The 21,740-nt window shown below is 39.6% G+C and overlaps 3 protein-coding genes across 3 annotated transcripts; 2 read left to right on the plus strand and 1 right to left on the minus strand.

The window, feature by feature from the left end:
* The first annotated feature begins 4,416 nt into the window (after positions 1 to 4,416).
* LOC141835868 (serine/threonine-protein kinase D6PK-like) lies at positions 4,417 to 8,367 on the plus strand. The gene is made up of 3 exons (XM_074723261.1): positions 4,417 to 4,482; positions 5,425 to 6,484; positions 7,312 to 8,367. Exons 2-3 carry the CDS (start codon positions 5,541 to 5,543, stop codon positions 8,180 to 8,182), a joined length of 1,815 nt encoding a protein of 604 aa, XP_074579362.1. The 5' UTR covers positions 4,417 to 4,482; positions 5,425 to 5,540; the 3' UTR covers positions 8,183 to 8,367.
* Positions 8,368 to 10,215: 1,848 nt separating this feature from the next.
* LOC141835620 (inactive TPR repeat-containing thioredoxin TTL3-like) lies at positions 10,216 to 12,340 on the plus strand. Its single transcript, XM_074723002.1, has 5 exons — positions 10,216 to 11,216; positions 11,290 to 11,485; positions 11,572 to 11,744; positions 11,816 to 12,149; positions 12,215 to 12,340. Exons 1-5 carry the CDS (start codon positions 10,216 to 10,218, stop codon positions 12,338 to 12,340), a joined length of 1,830 nt encoding a protein of 609 aa, XP_074579103.1.
* Positions 12,341 to 12,540: 200 nt separating this feature from the next.
* LOC141836628 (uncharacterized) lies at positions 12,541 to 14,605 on the minus strand. The gene is made up of 5 exons (XM_074724133.1): positions 14,277 to 14,605; positions 13,669 to 13,793; positions 13,265 to 13,579; positions 13,023 to 13,192; positions 12,541 to 12,952 (listed from the first exon to the last, which is right to left on the minus strand). Exons 1-5 carry the CDS (start codon positions 14,574 to 14,576, stop codon positions 12,594 to 12,596), a joined length of 1,269 nt encoding a protein of 422 aa, XP_074580234.1. The 5' UTR covers positions 14,577 to 14,605; the 3' UTR covers positions 12,541 to 12,593.
* Between the last annotated feature and the right edge of the window lie 7,135 nt (positions 14,606 to 21,740).

Here is a 21,740-nt window from a genome sequence, read left to right on the forward strand (position 1 = left end):
TCAGATTTTTTTCTTCCTAGTAGATGCATTTGGATTTAGTTTTTGGTGTGATAAAAATGCCTGTCATGGGATCAGAGACATCTAATTTCTGGAAAACACTGTACTTGTTTCTTTCGAGGTTCAGACTGTCAACTTATCCTACACAGTTCAACACTTTCATGAGAGCATTGTTCTTGAGAAAGCTCAGAGACTATGTTTGAGTTCCTTCTCATTCAAAATGGAATGGTCATTTCTATTACCTTTTAGCATCCAAATTGATTTGTGGGATCAATAGTCTAACTCTATGCAAAATGAATCTAAAACTACATTCATTTGATAATGATTCAATAATAACAACATTGGCTTCTTGATGTTTTTGTCACAAGTGAAACAGAGCTCGACTTGAGGTGAGGTGACTTGGGGCAGCCCAAATCAGCTGCCACAATGCCCGAAGATCAATCAATGTGCAGTGCACATGCCCCCCTACAAGGCTACAACACAGGTAACTAGAACAGAAGACTTATTTTTTATTTATTTATATATGTATATATATACATATAATTTTTATTTATTGGGCAGAACAAAAGGGTGAGGAGTTAATTAATGGCCTTGGTCTGAGGAGGCCCAGCTCCATGTGCTTTCAGCACAAGCTTCAATGCGCAGGCAACTCTGTGTTTTGTTTGTTGTGCGAGGCCGAGGCAACAATAAATTACAACAGTGCTGGCTGGGCGACCTCATTGACCGAGCCTCCTACGCCTAAATACAAGCACCTTGCTGGAGCCACAACTGCCTCACATTACAATATTCTTCTTCGCCCCTTGATTATAGATAGATAGATAAGATCCATGCAGTGTCTCTTCAGTTCTCCTACTGTTGCAGTAGTTTAGATTCATTAATGAAAAGATAAGATAATCACACTTTGATTGCATTGCATTGCAGGGTTTATAATTATAAGCAGCGTGACTGCAGACTGCACTGCCACATCTTAAATCGAATTCAAAACAGAGCTGTCTTGTGGGCACCTCACTGCCTGCCAAAGGCCTCCTGTGTATGTCTGCTGCATCATCAATGCAATTTGGTAGCCCTGGCCACCACCAAGCTCGCTGAGCAAGTACAAGGTGGCATATTTATGGAAGCAGAGGCCGGGACAATTACGTTGTACGTCTGTCGTCTGTGGCATTTTACCGAAAACCTTGAGGTCGCTGGGAGCTAGCGTCGAGGAACTGGAAGATGATGAACTATATATCATTCTGCATGGTCTTTCCACCTCCGGCAATTCAGCTGAGTCATGGTCCTCTCTTCTTCTTCTTCTTCTTCTTCTTCTTCTTCTTCTTCACGGTTTTCCTGGCAGATTGAGAAATCTCACATGAGCCTCGCTTGCTGGTCGACTTATACTTTATGATTATCAAAGATCTTTTTAATACAATAAACAATAGTTGCACAAACTCAAGGTGAACATTTTTATTCTATTAATTAATAAATTAAATGACTGGGAAGAAATTGATTTTTCACGTACAAGTCAACCATTAGTAGTGACGACATGCATGCATGCATGCATGCACTGTGATAATGGAAGATCCTTGTCTGTTTTTGAGGGACAAGGTCTTTGACTTTAAACAAAGTAAACACTTCACTTCATTTGGAATTGAATCATAGTTAAATTTATTTGATACAACCTTCAACTAATTTAAGCTTTCATCTATAATAATAATAATAATATATATATATATATATATATATATATAAAGATTTTGAGGATTTTAATTTTTTTTATACTAATTTCACTATAAATTCATAAAAGTAAAATATAAAGTGTTATTCATTGGGAATCAAACTATATAAAAAAACCCTCTAGTAATAGAATTATAAAAGATATAAAAAACATAATTCACAAAAAAAAAATTATTATAAGGGTTGTTTGTCATATTTCAATTGCAAGCAATTCTGTTTTAAATGAAAAATAAATAACCATTATAAACTATTTATCATAGATAGTAAGTCCTAAGTCCTAACTATTATAAATGAATGTGTTAAAGAAGAATGATAGAGAAATTATAAGTAGAATGGATGCTAGACATATTCGTATTGTCGTCATCGACATGAAGATATGCAACAATCTCAAGCGATATCATAGAAGGCAAAAGGCATGCTCGATCAAGGACATCAAACACAAAGGAGACCCAACTAATTAAATTACCACCAAGAGGTGCAAGCCTATAAAAGTTGAATTTTTGAAGAAATGTGTCTATCCTCCTTCACAATGCTACTTGATCCTCCTTCACAATGCTACTTGATGACTAATGACGACAACAACAATAACGACAACAAAGCTTCAACCAATGAACTCAAATCGAATAAAGAGGAGAAAGATGACGATTGCCCCGGGGACGAGTGGGGATTAACCCATCATGGTTGGGTGGTTTAATTAATTTAATGTTGATTGATAGTGTACCTATCATGATTGGACTTTAATTAGGGTATTTTAGATATCTTATTGCTAAGTGCCATGTGTTAGAGGACTTCAAAAATGGAGGCATTAATTCGTTTGAGATTCCTAAGAAAATAATGTGGTTCTTGAGAGATTTTTCGACAATTTAACCAATAATGTACCTTAATTTTCTAAAAACTTAAAATTAATAATCTTTTCGGTAAAAATTGTGCAAAATATTTACAAATTCATTTTAGGAAAACACCCAATAAGTTTCTTATAATAACATAAAACTCAATACTAACCTAAGTCAACTAAGCTTGCTTGACTCAGTCCATTTAATTACAATTAGGGCAATTATCAAAATGCCCCATATCCATTAATTAGATTTAACAATATCTTTAAAATGCCATTATAAAAAATTAAATATTAAATTTACCCTTCTAAAACTATCATATAAATTGCACATTTTTAAAATAAAATAAATATGTTAATGTGCGTTTTGACATTTCATTCATAAATAAAAAATAAAAATGCCTTCTATTATGATTTTCGCCAAAAGACATTCACTTTTTTTTTAAAAAAAGTTAAAAAAAGTTAATATAATATATAAAAATTATTTTAATTTAATTAAAATTATTATACATATAATATTTTTATATTAATTTTTTTATCAATTTAATTAAAATTATTTAAATTCAATAAAAATTATTTTAAATTGATCGAATTTAAGTTAAAATAGTTGTTATAATAATATTGAGTAATTTTTATTAAATTGATAAATTATTTTAATGTAATGATATTTTATATATAATAATTTTAATTAAGTCAGAATATGTTATTTTTAATGAAAATTAAGTTGGTGTTGTTTTATTTAATGGTATTTTATTGAACCACGTGATAAGTTTCAGCATTAATATCCAGCATTCAAGTTTCATAATTTTAAAAATATATATCGCATTCCCGTTATATCTTTCTCTTCTTTGCGCGTTCAAATTTTTATTCTATCCATTCTCAATTTAAATAATTAAATTCAGATTTAGAGATATAAATATATATATTCGAAATTGACTAATAAACCTACAGAATTTTAAATCATTTTAATATATGATGTAAATTTAGAATAATAACTTTTTAAATTTGTAAAAACTTAAAAAATAAAATTTATCACAATTCATTATAAGATCTATAACAATGATACTCAATAACCGATATTGGGTTCCTAGGACTTCTATGGTTCAAAAAATATAAAATTTTTAAATGATGTAGATCCATGAATCAGTTTCGTCTAAAATTGATTAATAGATTTAGAGTACTCTGAATCATATTAAATCAAAATCAATATACTTTTAAAATCAGACATAAAATTAATAGTATAAATTGAGAACAGTGAATTTTTAAATTACAAAGATTTATAAAATTTATTACAAGCTCATTGTAAGGTTTAAGACAATGACATTTACTAATCAATATCACCAATAAAATTTTAACTTTAATTTTAAGACTCCCTTAATTTCAAAAATATTAAATTTTTAAATGGCGTAGATCTATCGTTTCGAACGAAATTAACGGATGGAACTTTGAATAATTTTTAAATCAAAATCAATATATTCTTTAAAAAAAATTAATGTAAAAAAATAAAAAATAATTTTTAAACGAATAGAAAGGGTGGTGATAGAACGGGGTACGGCGTTTGCTTGCCTGTCTGCCTGCGTTATATAGCAGCAACTCTCCTGGATCGAAGTGTGCACTTCCCAGCAGATCGGTCACCATCTTGTCTCTCCATCGAACACAGATTGCATGATAAAGAAGGAAAAGCTTCGCCTTTCGCTTTGACCATTCTCTTCTTTCCATGCACTTTATGCACACCCACCATACAAATTGAACTTTCTATTTATTATTATCTCTTTTTTGTTTGCAATTTTTCTGTTTTCCAGAGCGAGAGCGAGCTCCCTTTCCCATCCCCCCTCGCTCTTTCCCTGTTCGATGTTGTGGTGTGTGCGGACTGCAGTGTGAGAGCTGGAACCCTTGCTCGCTGCCTGTCTAGCGATCTCAAGCTCTGGACTTGTCGCAAGGTGAGGTTTTGCTCCCATTCTTTGTCTTGTTTCTTGGGTTTCATCTTAGTTCTAGTAATGTCTGGTGTGGGAGGGCTGGATCTGCGTTCCTTGTGCTTCGGTGGTAACGATCCGGGCGTTTTCCCTGGAGCAGCATTCTTTTCCGGCGTGATTTGTGTTAAAAATCGCTTCTTGTTGGTATTTTGGGGCTGGCGAATCGTCTGCCGTCAAAAGATGGTATTTTTATGAATTTGGGGTGGATTTATCACTGTTCTTTGTCTTTTTTCCCCCATATCTTTAGTTTCTCTTGGATTGATGAGATTTCTGGGGCTCCTTTAAAGAGAAAAGACACGTTTTTGCTCAACGATTTGATGCCCCAGACCAGGTTGTATCTATCCTTTGCGCGGTAAAGGTTCCTTGATCTGCCGACCCTACGGAGGGACATTGTCTCTTGATACCTCTCGCACTACTTTCAGAATAATGTTACGATTTATAAGATCTTTATATCATTTTTGTTTCATGCTGTTCGAGATCTTGCACTAAATAAATAAGAGATGTATGAGATCCAAAGCAGTTTTAGTCCATTCCAGTGGAATCACTGAATGCTTGCAAAATCTGCTTGTAAATTTTTGTTCAGGGAGATTGGCTACATGGATCGGAACTCTATAAAAAGCTATATCTTTATTAATGTTCTATTTTGAGTCTTGGTACTTCCTATAAAGGACACATTTGGTTCATGTTGCTGTTATACTCTTAAATGCTCTATTCTTAACATTCAAGCCAACTTTCAAACATTCTTATTTTTGGTTTTGTGTAGTTGTCATTTTGTTCCAGTACATCCATCTTGAACAGACTGATAGACTATTTCATAGTCCACCAGGGCTGCAAATTTTCGATTCAGTAGTAGGCAAGTCGTAGTGTTTCTTGGCTGTTTGCTTATTCATCCTTGTTGTTCAACTACAGATCCCAAATTGAGTAGATCTACTCATGATGGAGGAGGCGTTTTATGATCATAACTGAAGAATAAGCTCGTTATTGCCATATTACCTAGTTAGATAAGAAGTATCACACAGATATCGATGGCTTCAAAGACTATATCACAGGCCAACGCCAAGCTCCAAACTGAAGTTCCTGGAAGTACCAAAGTAGAGCCAAATTCTTCTAAATCTTCCCAGATTCTGAAGCCAAGCAAATCGGATTGCAGTACTGTCAAAAAAATGGTAGAGATAAATCAGAATGTGTCAAAATGTGCTGTGAATGGCCTAAAGAAAGAAAATAAATCAGATCACCATCAGAAGGAATCTTTTGACAATTCAACAGATAAAGTTCCTACAGAGGTCACCATACCCTCAGAAACTTCTGTTAAGCTCCCTTCAGAGAGCCAGAAGCAGTCATCAGAGCAAGTAGATTCTGCGGAAAATAGAGCCACTGCTAGGAATGGTAATGGAGATCAAGCAAAGAAATCCGAACAGAGTGGAAATGATAGTTTTGTATCTGCTAAATTTAGTGATGAAACCAGCAGTGCCACAGCTGACTTTGTTGAGAGTGGAAAAAGTAGCATGTGCAGACCCAGTACAAACAGTGACGTGAGTGATGAAAGCTCCTGCAGCAGTTTGGGTAGCAGCATAACTAAACCTCATAAATCAAATGATTCAAGAGCTGAAGCCATTCGAAAGATTCGCACAAAAGATGGGATTTTAGGATTGAGCCATTTTAGGCTGTTGAAGAAGTTAGGTTGTGGTGATATAGGTAGTGTGTATCTATCAGAATTAAGTGGGACAAAAAGCTACTTTGCAATGAAGGTTATGGATAAGGGATTGCTGGCTAGTCGGAAAAAGCTTCTTAGAGCTCAGACAGAGAGGGAGATATTACAGTGTCTGGACCATCCATTTCTTCCAACACTTTATACCCACTTTGAAACAGATAAATTCTCATGTTTGGTGATGGAATTCTGCCCTGGAGGAGATTTGCACACCCTTCGTCAAAGGCAACCTGGGAAACATTTCTCAGAACAAGCTGTGAAGTATATTCTGCACTTCAGTCTTTCTTAGACTTACTGTTTGAGGAGCACCTGCTTGATTCTTTCTTATCGTTCCAACTTCTATTATTCAGATATAGTTTGTTCAGCCTAAACACATCAATTAATTTTTGTATGTAAATACTACAAGCATGTTCAAATGCCCTCTACTTTCCTTAATGTTTTCATGTTGATTCATCTATTCATTGTTTACTACTTGGTTTTATGGAGGAAATGACCAGTTCTTGTTTCAAAGTAACCAAATGTCCGCGATCCATTTTACCAATTTCATAACTAGCATAATTCTGTACAAACACTCATTTCCTTGTTTCTCTTCTCACCTGAAACTCTTGGATTTTTCATGGTAATCTAGTAGTTGTTGACTAACTAATATAATCTGATGCATGTAGTTCTACCCTGTGAGTTCTTTACTTGTTATTTTGGTGACTGTTCTACCATGTGCTTCCATATTACTTGTTCTGATTCTGGTGAGCTTATTAGTCAAACTAAGTGGTTCCTACTTATCGTTATGTTCATGGCTTGAGATAGTTATGGACGATTATTCCTATTGCTCTTCTGAATAAGTTAAATTTGATCGACTGCTGTTTGTATTTATGCTGAACCATTGCTAGGACTTTGCACTTTTTGATCACATCACTTACAAGGATTAATAGATTGGGTAGTCAGACATCTAATTTGATCTCATAATATGTAAACACTAGCTGTTTAATTATGTTTCTGTTGCTCAAAACTACAGTGTTTTGTTGCGTAAATGATTGATTGTATCCTGGTGATCCCCCATTCACTGATCACAACTAAATTCTGAAATGTAGGTTTTATGTTGCTGAGATACTTCTGGCATTGGAATACCTACACATGCTTGGAATTATATATCGCGACCTCAAGCCAGAAAATGTCCTTGTTCGCGAGGATGGCCACATTATGCTTTCTGACTTTGATCTCTCTCTCCGTTGTGCGGTAAACCCGACCCTGATCAAGTCCTCCAACCCAGATCCTGAATCAGCTAGAAGGAACAACACGACTTACTGTATCCAGCCTGCTTGTATTGAGCCATCCTGTATTCAGCCCTCTTGTGTGGCACCTACAACTTGCTTCGGCCCACGGTTTTTCTCTAAATCCAAGTCCAAAGAGAGGAAAGCAAAATCAGAGATAGGGAACCAGGTGAACCCGTTGCCCGAGCTCATAGCAGAGCCTACGGATGCCCGTTCTATGTCTTTTGTAGGTACACATGAGTACTTGGCACCAGAGATCATAAAGGGTGAGGGTCATGGGAGTGCAGTTGATTGGTGGACGTTTGGCATCTTCATGTATGAACTATTGTTTGGGAAAACACCATTCAAGGGATCTGATAACCGGGCAACATTGTTCAATGTTGTCGGGCAGCCACTGCGCTTCCCCGAGTCACCAACAGTAAGCTTCGCCGCCAGAGATCTGATAAGGGGTCTTCTTGTGAAGGAACCTCAACACCGACTTGCGTACAAACGCGGGGCTTCAGAGATCAAGCTACACCCCTTCTTCGAGGGAGTCAACTGGGCACTTATACGATGTGCAAGTCCTCCTGAGATCCCAAAATCCTTTGATACAGAACGACTCACAAAGCCTGCTGTATCAGCCAGAGAAAAAGCCACATCAACTGTGAACCAGAAAGGTTCAGACAACTATCTAGAATTCGATTTCTTTTAGTCATTCTGCCTCCTCTTGATCAACCAGTTGAAGTTGTAGAATTTGTGGAGTTGTATGAGGATTGCAGTTTTGTTTCACCCTGTGAATCTATATCAGTACATCTGATGGAAATGCAATATCAACTCCAAACATGTATTCCTCAAGGATTACCACTGCATCCCTTGTTTGGAAATGTACTATCAACTCCAAATATGTGTTCCTCAAGGATTATCCAATATGTTCTCTTTCTTCTTCATCAATGCTAGATCTTGTTCTTGTTAACTTATCTACTGCAATGCATGAGCCTGAACATTTTCACAGAATAGTTAATGGTTACAAAGTGATCTGGCAACTCTAGCACTTGGGTTAAAATTTTAGATCTTGTACTTCCAAGTCAACATATTGACTATAGATTGCAGTAATCTAATTGGATTATCTATAGAAATTAGTCAGATTAATATTGGCAACTTTACTGATAATATTCAGATAATATTGAATACTACAATTGCTCCTCCTGGTTTATCTTTCTTTTAGAATATGATTTGACATTATTTTTGTAAAAAAATTGTATGTAAATGCTAAGAATATTATTAGGGAACTATATTGATGTTTATATATGATAATTAAAAAATGCTAAATTCCAGCTAGCCACATTAACTATCTCTTGGGGTGATCGGTCCGGTCCCACAGAAATTTCCGGTCATTAGGGTAAATCGAAGGCCATCAGGGTAAATCGGGAAGTATCATTGACTATCTCTGGGGTGACTTGCCCGACCCCATAGAAATTTTTCATCGGCCATCAGGGTAAATCGGGAAGTATCGGGAAGTATCAATCCTTTGATTGTGCTCCCCATTTGGAAGAAAATTCCTGCAAATACGTCATAGCTGGGGATCGAACCGCAGGTGCCTGGGTGACAACCTGGATGTCCTACCGCAGCACCATTACTCCGGGGACAAATGATAAATCTCAGTTTTTCCTCATATGTAAGCTATGACAAACCTCATATGTAAGCTAACGAAAAAACAGAGCACTGATTTTCTCCTTTTTCTGCTAGAAAGGGAGAGCCTTCGAGAAAAGGGAGGCGGCGGCTCCCTGAGGTTGTCGTGAACAACAGCTAATGAAAAAACAGAGAAGCTCCCTGAGGTTGCCGTGAACAGCAGCTAATAAAAAAACAGAGAAAAAAAAGCTGCCGGCAGCATAAGGAATTAGGGCTCTGATACCATGTCAGAAATAAAATGCAGCGACCAGCTCAGACGCCCAACATCCTTTGATTGCGCTCCTCGTTTGGAGGAAAATTTTTACAAATACGTCGTAATTAGGGATCGAACCGCAGGTGCCTGAATGACAACATGGATGTCCTACCGCGGCACCATTGGCCTCGGAGATTATATGTGATAATTAAAGATCCATGTTTTGGTGGTATAGAACAAATTAGGCTCAATTATTCTATAAATTTAATTAGTTAATATATATATATATTTACATTTTTTTAAGCTCATATAAGCCATGTAATTACGTGGAGAGCACCCACAACTACGTGCAAAAATACACATAAATATATAATTAATCAATCTGTGCACACCTCTGTCATCATACACTCCATAATTTAAATTTTAATGAAAAATAAAAAGGTAATTAAATAAAAGAAAGAAAGAAAAAAAAAGCATAGTTAATCACCTTGTTTTCAGATGCCCAGACGATCCAAACTGCCACATGCTAAATTTAGAAGGTCTAAAGAACCATTTCGCTGGAGATCCACACAGCCTTCTATCCTCGTTGCTTCACGATGCATGATTGCATACAGCAGGGAGAATTTTCTTAGAATTAATTAGTTTTAGGGAAAGAAATTCTCTTTGCATTATTGCGTCTGTGTTGTGCATGTTGATCTGTTCGCCTTTTTTGCATTTGTGTTGCATGCATGTTTGATCTTGAGCTGTTCTTTCAATCCGAGCAATTCCGTTCCGATCTACCTCGTTTGTAGATTTTACTGTTGGCTGTGTTTGTTAATTGTGATTTTTTAGAGGATACTGTTCATGGTTGTCAGATTTCGATCATGCAAGGTGATGGTCATGGTCGCCGTGGCCATGGTCGTCGCGGTCGTGGCAGCCACGCTTCCTCTTTAAATGAGCCAGCGCCTTCTTCTCGTTGCTTTCCCTTCTCATGCGCCACCGCTGGCCCCCTGCTCCGCCGCCGTGACTCCTTGCCGGAAGCAATGGACGCCGGCGACGAGTCTCCCAGGGCGTCCGGCTGCGGCCTGTTCCGCCGGCGGAGGGCGAGGTCGACCAGTTCGATCCCGCCCTTGGAACCCGCCGGGGCGGCTGCAGCGAGGCTGGCGCCGGACGCGGGCATGCCGCGGAGGCGAAAAGGCTCCGACGACGTGACTTCCATAGTCCCCGTCCCGCTGCCCGTGGTGAAGGCCCGGGCGGGTCCGGCGGCTGTCCAGCTGCGCCGGCCGACTCCAGAGGCCGCGAGGGCGCTCCCGGCGCAGACGACAGCAGCGGCGGTGGGCAAGGGGATCGTGGCGGAGCTCGACGGGATGCTGTACGACAGGCAGCGCGCCGCCGCCAACGGCGGCGCCAACCTCCTACGCGCATCGTCGGGGAACGTGATGCTGTACGGCAACCTGGGGAACCTCCGGGGAAATCCAAAGAGCTCTCCCAGCCAGAACTTGCTCGATTTCCTTCCCAAGACGGCCAAGGAAGCGAAGGCCGACGCGATCAAGACCGCGGCGCCGACGAACCGCGTCCAAACCAAGGACCCGAGTCCGGCGCCGGAGATCTGCCGCGCTTTGTCGACGAGGCAGGATCCGGAGGAGCTGAAGGAGATGGGAAACGAGGAGTACAAGAAGGGAAGCTTCGCGGAGGCCCTGGCGATGTACGACCGCGCCATCGCCATGGATCCCGGCAACTGCAAGGCCTCCTACTACGCCAACAAGGCCGCGGCGCTCACCGGAATGGGCCGCCTCTTCGACGCCGTCGCTCAATGCAAAGAGGCCATCAGGATCGATCCCGCTTACCATCGCGCGCACCATCGTCTCGCTTCTCTCTATCTCAGGTAATCCATAGAAAACAGAGCACTCCGATCAAACTCTCATCTTAAGAATCGGTTACATCTCGTCGATCATCAGATTGGGAGAAGCTGCCAAGGCAGTTCATCATTTCAAGCAATCAAGAAACGAAGCCAGTCCCTGGGACAAGTCGAGGGCACAGGCCCTGCAATTCCATGTTTCCAAATCCAATGAAGCACGCAGATTGAAGGACTACCTTACCATGTTGAAGGAATCAGAATCTGCTGCTTCCTCCGGCGCTGATTCTTCCCCCCAGGTTTCATTTCCATGCCGTCACATTCTTCTATCGTAATGCTGCTTCGTTTGCATGGATCATCTTCTTGTTCTTTCAATTTCGAAAAGGTCTTCGCGCTGCAAGCTGAGGCACTTCTGAAGTTGCAGCGACACGACGAGGCGGATTCGATCATGAGCAACGCCCCTAGATTCGGCATCGATGAAGCTACCGAGTTCTTCGGCGCAACTGCAAATTCGTACTTCCTCGTGATCCGAGCACAGGTCGACATGGCTGCGGGAAGGTTAGTTAACAACATAACCGATTTCTTGCTGTTCTTGTTTTCCATCAGAGTTCGTGTCGCGTTGAATTCAGGTTTGAAGAGGCAGTGGCGGCGGCGCAGAAGGCGGCTCAACTCGACCCAGGCAACCGACAGACGGCCACAGTAGTCCGGCGAGCCAGCGCCGTCGCCTCAGCTCGCGCCAGGGGCAACGATCTCTTCCGGGCGGCCAAGTTCGCAGAGGCATGCGTCGCCTATAGCGAGGGCTTGAATCTCGACTTTCAGAATGCCGCCCTTCTCTTTAACCGAGCTGCCTGCCGTTCAAAGCTCGGGCACTACGAGAAAGCCGTCGAGGACTGCAACGTCGCCCTCGCCGTCCGGCCTTCCTACAGCAAGGCCAGACGACGGCGAGCCGACTGCAATGCCCAGGTCACTAGTCTATTCTTGCAGTTGATTCTGTTTTCCATGGCTAACTTCCTGCAAGAATTCAACAGTTGCAAAGATGGGAGGCATCGGTGAAGGATTATGAACTGTTGATCCAGGAAAACCTAGGAGACGATGAGTTGGTGAAAGCTCTCTCTGAGGCTCAAGCCATGATGAAGAAGAAACAAGATGAATGATCTACAACAATCAGCAAGCTTTGAAACTCTCCCCATTTGCGAGTTAATGCTTTGTATTTTTCAATATCATCGAAATTACAGATGATACTCGCACACGATAAACAACTGAGATATCGAAAACGCTTATCAAAATTATTCAATAAAAGTGAAAATATCTTTGCTCAAAATCTTGAACAAGCTAAGACTTAATTGAACTGGGAGAAACGTAAGAGCAGGCGCATAGAAAGGAAGAACAAGATGCATTTTTTCCTGATTACAGAGAGGCATCTAACTCAGGATCCTCTTCTTGTTCCTGATTACCAAGAAATGAAGCTTGGCATGCGTCATAAGCATCTTTGCCACTGCTCAAACCAGCAAAATCCTTGATCACGTTGAATTTTCCAAACCTGCTAATCTTCTGCAGATCGACATCAGAGGGCTCTTCGGCCATCCCCGACAGCGTATCTTGCATAGCAACGCGCCAAGTAGGTTGCGCTTTCATCAAAAATGCATACACGTCGAGGACGGGAATGGCGACGCTGCCCAGATCAGGCTCGTCTTCTCCGCTGCGTCCATGGTAATCTGATCCTCCAATTTTCACGAGCTCATATCTATCAGCCAAATCACTAAACCCTGTCAAGGAAATGGAACATTTAGTACGATGATGAATCTACGAATCAAACATACGATGCTACATGCATACCAGACAGTTTCCCATCGCTCCTGTAAACCTCAATCGCATGAAGTCCTGCGTCTTTCAAGCTCCTGATGACACCGACAGGATTCTTCAATGCCCACGGATGAGCCAGAGCAGCGACTCCCCCAGTGTGGCAAATTAATCGAACGACATCTTCAGCAAAAGGTTCAGCGCCCCTAATCGAACAAGAATCATTCATTGTGTAATTAAGAAGAACAAATGCAGTTCACAAAGAGTAGCATAGTTACTTGGCATAGGCTGGGCCGCCATCATGCAAATATCTGCTAAAAGCTTGCTTCAGATTGTCAACGTAGCCAGATTCAACCATGGCAGAAGCAACATGAACTCTTCCGGGTGCCACACCATTGCCGGCGATCTTAGCGACGACATCCAACTTAAGAGGCAAATTGAGTTTACTCAGTTTGAACACCATTTCTTCTGCCCGAAGATATCGACCATCTCTAATGCTGCTCAGCACTTTCTCTAAGGCTTCGAACCGAGAAGGTCCGCAGCTACCATAGTAAGCGAGTATATGAACAGGTTCCTCAGTTTCAGACTCTTCCCTTCCCATGTCAACGTTGGAAGCAAGCAAAGTTAATTCCAGGAACAAAGAACTTGGAAATTTTCTTGAGAAAGTTAATCAAACTGTTACCTAGGAGAATATACTGCACTTATCTCGACTCCAGGAATAATCCTGATCCCGAACTTGTTGGCAACTTCCACAGCCTCTGCTACACCAGCCATGGTGTCATGATCAGTCAAAGCAAGTACCTTCACCTGCTCTGGACGTGTTGTCAAATTATGTTTTCATTTTGTGTGGATAAAAAACTTGTGAAAGTAGTGTAATATGCTAATTAATGTGAGGATCTCATCTCAGAGACGAAGAACAGCATTCTCACTGGTATGTACAACGGAGAGGATAAAGGGAGGAACACTATTCATGATACGGAGATATGAACACAAGTCTGCATGAATCCGATCGACATGTGATACATTTCGATAGCTGCGAGACAAACAAGGATCAAAGATTCAAAGGGAAAGGAAGATGGGAGAGAGAAAAAAAGAGCTTTTTGTGAAAAAGGACACTTGGGATCAGAAGGACAGTTTGGATCAGAGGAAGAAGTTTTTGTACGAAAGCAGAAGCAAGAAGATACCAACGAAAGAAAATAGAAAACCAGATTCCTGAGAACGAACGTCATGTCAAGATCGAAACTTTCAATCGAGAATCTCATCGGAGCACGGAGGACATCTAGGACTCACCCCTCTGGCATGCGCTCTCTCCACGAGCGCCGTCGGCGACAAGAACCCGTCGCTGCAAGTAGAGTGCGAGTGGAACTCGAACACCATTTTCCCAGCGGGTGTGCAGGGATCGTCGCCGTCCGCATCATTGAGCGGGGCGTCGGGGAAGGCCCACCGGCGGATGGATAGCGAGGCGAGGATTTCTTCGGGGGTGGTCTTCTTCCGCTGGCCGCGCCCCCTCCGCTTCCTTCTCCTCCGCCGCCGTTTGTTCTCCTCGTCGGCACTGCCGCCGTCCGCGTTCACGGCGGAGGTAAGCACCATCCCGCTGGGGAAGGAATCGGCTAAGAAAGGCACAATTTTGAGGCTAGCAACCGACTGACATGATGGCGCAAATCGTTCCTAAAGAAAAGGAGAAAAGAATAAAAGCGAGATAAAGAAGAGAATCACCTCCCTCCTGTCCTCGCCTTTGTCGGCTACTGCTTCTGTTGTCTTCAGGCGAGGGCCCTTATCGGTTTGGGGTAGGGGTGGGGGTAGGGGGCTATCTCGGGCACAATTCTTCCTTGTTCCCATGCACTGTTCTCGTCCAGTATTTCCTTGGGAGCAGAAGCCTTCCCCATCTCTCTCTTTCTCGCTGTCAAAAAAGAGTGAGCAGAGATTACCGTGGTAAATGGTGGCCTTTTTGGCAGACGTAGGCGCTGGCCGGTGCCTGTGACACTGCTGTGGTTCAAGGCTCGCCTGCAACCAACATTATTGATCAGAAAGCATCTTGCCCGAGAGAGATATCAAGCAGGGACAAAGGACCTTGTCTCATGGATCAGTCGTCAAGGTAAGGCTTTTGCGATCCCCGAGAGATAAAATTAAGCTTCATGTCATGGTCCAATCTCCAAGGCGAGAGATTGGAATGGCATTAAAGATTACAATGCCACAAGAAGACATCCGAGCTCTTAATGAATCATGAGTCTGTGATAAATAGGTTGTAGGCTAAGCAATCGCTGCGAGAACGAGAAGGATGATCTCAAGAAAGGTTCCGGCTGATCTAATTACGACTCGATCGATGTAAAGCTGGGCGGCTAGTTGCCGGTGTAGGCGTGTAGCATGCAAAGATCAAGCAAGCAGCTAGAAAAGCAAGAGCGATTCACAACTATCTAGAGACGTTGGTGAAGCACACTGTCAGCCCTGCAATCTGTCATCAGTATTAGAACATACCCAAACGAAACTTTTCTGTGTCTGTTTATTGCTGGGAAGAGAGAGAGAAGATGAAGAAACGCACTTTTATCTGTGTACTAGTCCCCCAAATATCCTTTTATCGTACACCCCTGCGTTTGATGGATTCTTAGACTACCATGGCTTGAAACCCAGTTGAGGTATACGATAAGATTATTAATGGATTGAACTGCTAAATCAACGGCATGATATATGATTACCTCTCGATGCATTAGTACGAGTGCTTTCGGATTTCTCTATGGGACAATGGTGCCGCAGTAGGACATCTAAATTGTCATCCTAGACATCTGCGGTTCGATCCCTAGCTACGGCGTATTTATAGGAATTTTCTTCCAAATGGGAAGCACAATCAAAGGCTGCTCGGCGTCTGGGCTGGCTGCTGCGTGCACTTCCTGATTTACCCTGATGGCCGGTGGAAAATTTCCGTGGGACTAGACCGGTCATCCTCAGAGATAATCAATGGGACTAACTGAGATTTATCATGAGTACTTTCAGATTTACTTAATAGATGAAAAGGCTATTCACCTTCAAAATAGTTGAGATTGAAAGTGAAAGAATGAGAGCAAAGCGCAAGATTTACAAGTGTTGAGGTGGAGTTGCCTCCATCAAATGAGAAGTTGATTAATTGTAGTATTTATTTATCCTTTTTACATGAGACAATGAAATAAGTTTCTAGTGAGAATCATATTTGCTAGAACTCCTAGTAACAATGAGCTTTGATGTACTAATGAAAGCATTAACTATTTAAAGATACTGTCTAGTTGAGAAAATACTTAACCTAAATTCACCTTTGGATCAAGAAACCTTGGGATAGATGCTCTCTATCCAAAAACACCATTGAGATTATACTCACTTCTCATAATCTATGAAGGTCTTGCCAAAGATTACCAGCCAATACAATAAAATGCTTTTAAACGCCCTCCAAAAGCAAACAATCTCTTATTCTCACTTACCTACTAGATAACAACTTAACCCTAGGCTAGAAGAGTCTTAAACAAGAGAGCTTCAAAAAGCAAATAAGAGGACTTGACTTTTACTTCCTAAGTTCCTTGGTGTTTCTTTTGGTACTTATATATGATGGAGGAACATTGTGAATGTTTTCTTTGAAGCATTACGTGGCACGACCTTGATTCGGTCAATATAGACTCCATAAAGTACCTTCTTGATTCGGTTAATATAAATTCCATGCAGTATGCCTTGGACTTGAGTTAATTAGAGTCAAACCATGCCTAGATTAGGTTGAATTGGATCGAGATGACTTTAGAAAAGCTCAATAATGCTTACTGGGAGCTCAGTAATGATTATCAAGAGCTCGACAATACCTATAGGAAGTTCGGCAGTATTCAGAGTAGCTTGGCTAAGGTCAACAACGTTGAATCCGAGTTAGTAAAGGACCTCATTTGGTGGACAACCCATATTGAATTAAGGCAAAAGGTGTGTCCGTCATACGAGGAGATCGAGTCAAAAGCTTGCAATGGTTATCTCATCAACAATAATGAGTAAGAGGTGCGTCAGTTACAAATGTAGAAAAGGAAGCATTGATTACAAGAAAAAGAAGGTTACGGTAGTTACAAGAGTTGAAATCACATAGCCGCCTAGAGTAAAGACGTCACATGAAAAAAGGGGCGCTGTCATTATAAAGGAAACATCTTTTCTTCTTCTTCTCTAGATATAAGATAAATATTTCAGCAAGTGAGGTAGTCCCAATTGACTTCAAGCACTCTCCTACTGTTCTCTGTTCCTTGTTTTATTTTCTTCTCCAACTCTGATCTGACTTGAGCGGAGGTTATGCCAAAGTGCGCCTTGGCCTTCCTTCTAACCTCTTATTGGTCTGTTTTACTGAGGAAGCAAGGTGTTCTAAAAGGCAAGGAGAAATTGATTCGTCAGATTTTGTCCGCTCCATCTCCATCTCCATCCAGCAAACGAACACCCAATCTGTTACAAGTCAACCCAGTTGAAGAAGGCAAATCCAGTAGCAGCTAACGTGGCCCAAGTCAATCGAGGACGATCCATCAGAAGTTGATCTATCCTTTGATTTCAGACTGGATTAGTTACATTTGTTCCAACATATTTTGAGTGCCAAAATTTATTATATCACCATTGTCAATTGCATTATTTTTTTTGATGAAAAGTATATGGATATCATAAAAATATATGAAATATACATGCGTCCTACGATAACTACTCATTTCTAATGAAGTGTCAGATTTGAATAGATATCTAAGGTATATAGGACTATACACATGTGTTTATACTCTCATGCATATCAATCCTCACATGAATATCAACCTCACAATCAAACTATTACTATCCAACGTCATGTCATCATATCATAGCTTGCTGGGGCCATGTAAGCAAGGGCAGAGGCAGGAACAACGCTACCCGGGCTGTAGCCCGGGTAGCGTTTTTTGAGAAATTTATATTATTAATAGATTTTAACAAAAATAATAATCTGAATTTATATATAGCTCGGGTAAATTTTTTTTTGTAAGTTAACCATCGGTTTTTTTTAATATATAGCCTGGTTTACTAAATACCTAATCCTTAAGCCGCCTAACATAAACCTCGTGCTTTTTTTTTATTACGGCGCCGTAATTTCTTCTTCCTCCTCACCCGCCCCGCCGCCTCCGCCGCAATATCTTCTTCCTTCTCACTTGCCCTGTCGCGATCTAATCCTCACGTGATTTTTTTCTTTCGCCTTGATTTCTTCTTCCTCCTTTCTTGCTCAGTCGCTCAATTTCTTCATACTCTTTTGTCACTGTTCTGTTTCACGATTGCTTACAGGTTTTCTTTCTGTGAATCACGACTATTATAAGCAATTGCAGCCGGTGTGACTATTGATTCTGAGATATAGATTTGCTCACAGAGATACAGGTATTTTCTTATGATAGATAAATTATTATACAAAATTAAAATTATTATTGTATGCATATCTTGCAAAAATTTATTGGCGTTCTTTCACCATTCGATATTTCATGATTTTTTATTTGCATGTCTTACAAAATTATTTCTACTTGTATGTATGATATGTTGATATTATCCTTTGTGCAATATAAAATATATTTCCTTGTATATGTTCCTAATTTATTTCTACATGTCAAAATTTTTATTTGTGTTAGATTATTTTAATGTCAAATCAAGAGAGAAAAAGGGGAAATAATAATATTCTTTAAGCCAAGAATTGATAATCCTTTATTCTTTAACTCCAAGAATTGATAATCCTTTATCATCCGAGAGAACTGAAGTTAATACATCTATTCCTAATGAGGAGTTCGAACCTCCCTCTAAATCTCAAAAAGTTGAGTTTGATGAAACTTCACTTGAACGAGATCCTGGATTGTGTATTTCAATGTGGCGACATCCTGTTAATTATCGTGATGAAATTAGACGAGCTTATATCAAAATGGGGCCATATCAACCTAAATTACAAGAGTACCCACGGTCTGAATCGGGAAAGCAACATCGTCGATTTCAATATGCATGGTTTAAAAAATTTCCATGGTTAGAGTACTCTCCTTCAAAAGATGCAGTATTTTGTTTTCCGTGTTATCTGTTTGAATCAAGTGAAGCACAACAATCTATATTTACAGTTGAAGGGTTTAAAAGTTGGAAACGTGTTAATGATGGAGCCAAGTGTGCCTTTTTGTCTCACATGGGAAAAGTTCTAACTCGGTGCATAATAAATCTGCAAAATCTGTTATTGATGTGATGAATGTAACTCAACATATAGATAAAGTTATGAATCGAGAATTTTCTGAACAGATTCAAAAGAATCGATTAAGACTTACAGCAACAATTGAGAGTGTCCGTTGGCTTAGTTTGCAAGCATGTGGATTGAGAGGTCATGATGAATCTTCAGATTCCCAAAATCGTGGTAATTTCATTGAGATGCTAAAACTTTTGGGAAAATGGAACGCTAATATTGGCGATGTTATCTTAGAGAAAGCTCCGGGAAATGCAAAGTATACCTCACCAGAAGTTCAAAAAGAAATCTTACATATTATTGGTAACAGAGTCAGAAATAAAATCCGTGATGAAATTGGAGATTCTAAATTTTGTATTTTGGTGGATGAAGCGAAGGATGTATCTAACAAAGAACAGATGGCTATAATTTTGAGATTTGTTGATGTATATGGTTTCTTGCGAGAGCGTTTTTTTCAAATTGTGCATGTTCATGATACCACAGCTGCAACACTTAAGAAAGAAATATGTGATGTCCTCACTAGATATAATCTAGAAATTCATAATATGCGAGGTCAAGGGTATGATGGTGCTAGCAACATGTGTGGTGCTTTTAATGGATTGCAAGCTTTATTTCTTAAAGATTGTCCCTATGCATATTATGTTCATTGTTTTGTCCACCGACTCCAGTTAGCGTTAGTTGCAGCTGCTGAAAAGGAGATCTCTATATGACTTTTCTTTTCGAATATGACAACTATTGTTAATCTTGTTACATCTTCTTCCAAACGGAATACTGAGTTACAATCTGCTCAAATTAATGAAATTGCACGTTCTGTTGTTGCCGGTGAGCGTGAGACTGGGCGAGGAGCTAATCAGATTGGTACTTTGCATCGAGCAGGAACTACTCGTTGGAGCTCCCATTTTGATTCTATTTGTGATTTAATAGATATGTATGATGCAACTATTAATGTGCTTGAAAGTATTATCGCTGATGGTTCTTCTACTTCGATGCGTGGGGAAGCTGGTGGTTCCTTAATAGTGATGAAGTCTTTTGATTTCATTTTTATTTTGCATTTGATGCATAAAATTATGGGGATCACAGATTTACTTTGTCGTGCCTTGCAACAAAAGTCTCTTGATATCATAAATGCAATGGATTTAGTCTCTACAACTAAAGCACTTCTCCTAACATTGAGAAATGATGGTTTTGATATTCTTCTTTCATATGTCAAATCATTTTGCATAAGATTGGATGTTGATATTCCAGAGATGAGTGCTCGTTATAAGCATCTTAATCGTTCATGCCAGCAAAAGGATACCATCACAGTTGAGCATCACTTTCATTATGATATATTTAATGCTGCAATAGATTTTCAGTTGGAAGAGTTAAACTCTAGATTCAATGATGAGACAATCGAACTTCTTACACTTAGTTCTGCTTTGGATCCAAAAGATAATTTTAAATGGTTCGACATTGATAAGATTTGTACTCTTGCTGAGAAGTATTATCCTATGGACTTCACTGAACAGGAAATGCATAATTTGAGGTGTCAACTACAACATTATGAGCTCGATGTAGTTTGTCATGAAAATTTCCAGAAAATGTCCACTATCTCAGAATTGTGCCGAGGTTTATTTGAAACAAAAAAATTACAATATTATAATTTGATTGACAGGTTGATCCGTCTAGTTTTAACTTTGCCTGTTTCTACGGCAACTACAGAGCGTGCATTTTCAGCTATGAAGCATGTTAAAACAGTTCTTCGTAATAAAATGGGAGAGAATTTTCTGACAGATTCTATGATTATCTACATTGAGAGAGAGTTTGCTTCAAGTATTGATTCAGATTCTATAATTGATGAATATTATACTTTGAAGAATCGTAAATCACAACTTCAATAGTATGTATATATGGATCATCTTTGTATCTTTGGAGTTTGGTATTGAAGGTATGCACATTGCACACTAGAACACCGCTTAGTTTGGTTTTGAAGATTCTGTTATGCAATTACATTGTTATGATTATCATGTTACAATCCTCAATCTAACTTAAATATTTTTTTTCAATCAGGGTCTGCATTGTTGTCAAAGATCAACTTATTACCAGGGTCTTATCATTATCATTGTCCGATGAGTTATCCAACATGGGTATTCTTATGTCAATACTTTCATTTTTAACTATTTCTTTAGATTATGAATGTTAATTATTCTTCTAGCTTAAACCTAAATTGCTACGAAGACTGAATCTTTATCATCTACTTATTACAAGTAATTTATATGATTTTTATAACATACTATCGCTCCTGATTGACTTTGAGAGCAATAAAGCTTTATTATTTTTTTCTTTTTTGTATTGTGAATATCTACATAAAAGAATAGTACATCTTATTTTAATAAAAAAAGATGAGTTATTAAAGTTGCAGAGAGATATGATGATCAAATAAAGTTAGCCTAGTTCAAAAAAAAATAAAACAAATCATGAACCAATTCGTGTTTATTGATTCAATTAAGAATTATTACAGGATCATATATCTAGTATTAGTTATTTTTCATCGTATTTATTACATGGTCAGAGCAAAT

The sequence above is a fragment of the Curcuma longa genome, chromosome 10, assembly GCF_044706935.1.
Source record: "Curcuma longa cultivar G26 ecotype Majalengka, Jawa Barat chromosome 10, ITB_CL_G26_1.1, whole genome shotgun sequence".
NCBI lineage: Eukaryota > Viridiplantae > Streptophyta > Magnoliopsida > Zingiberales > Zingiberaceae > Curcuma > Curcuma longa.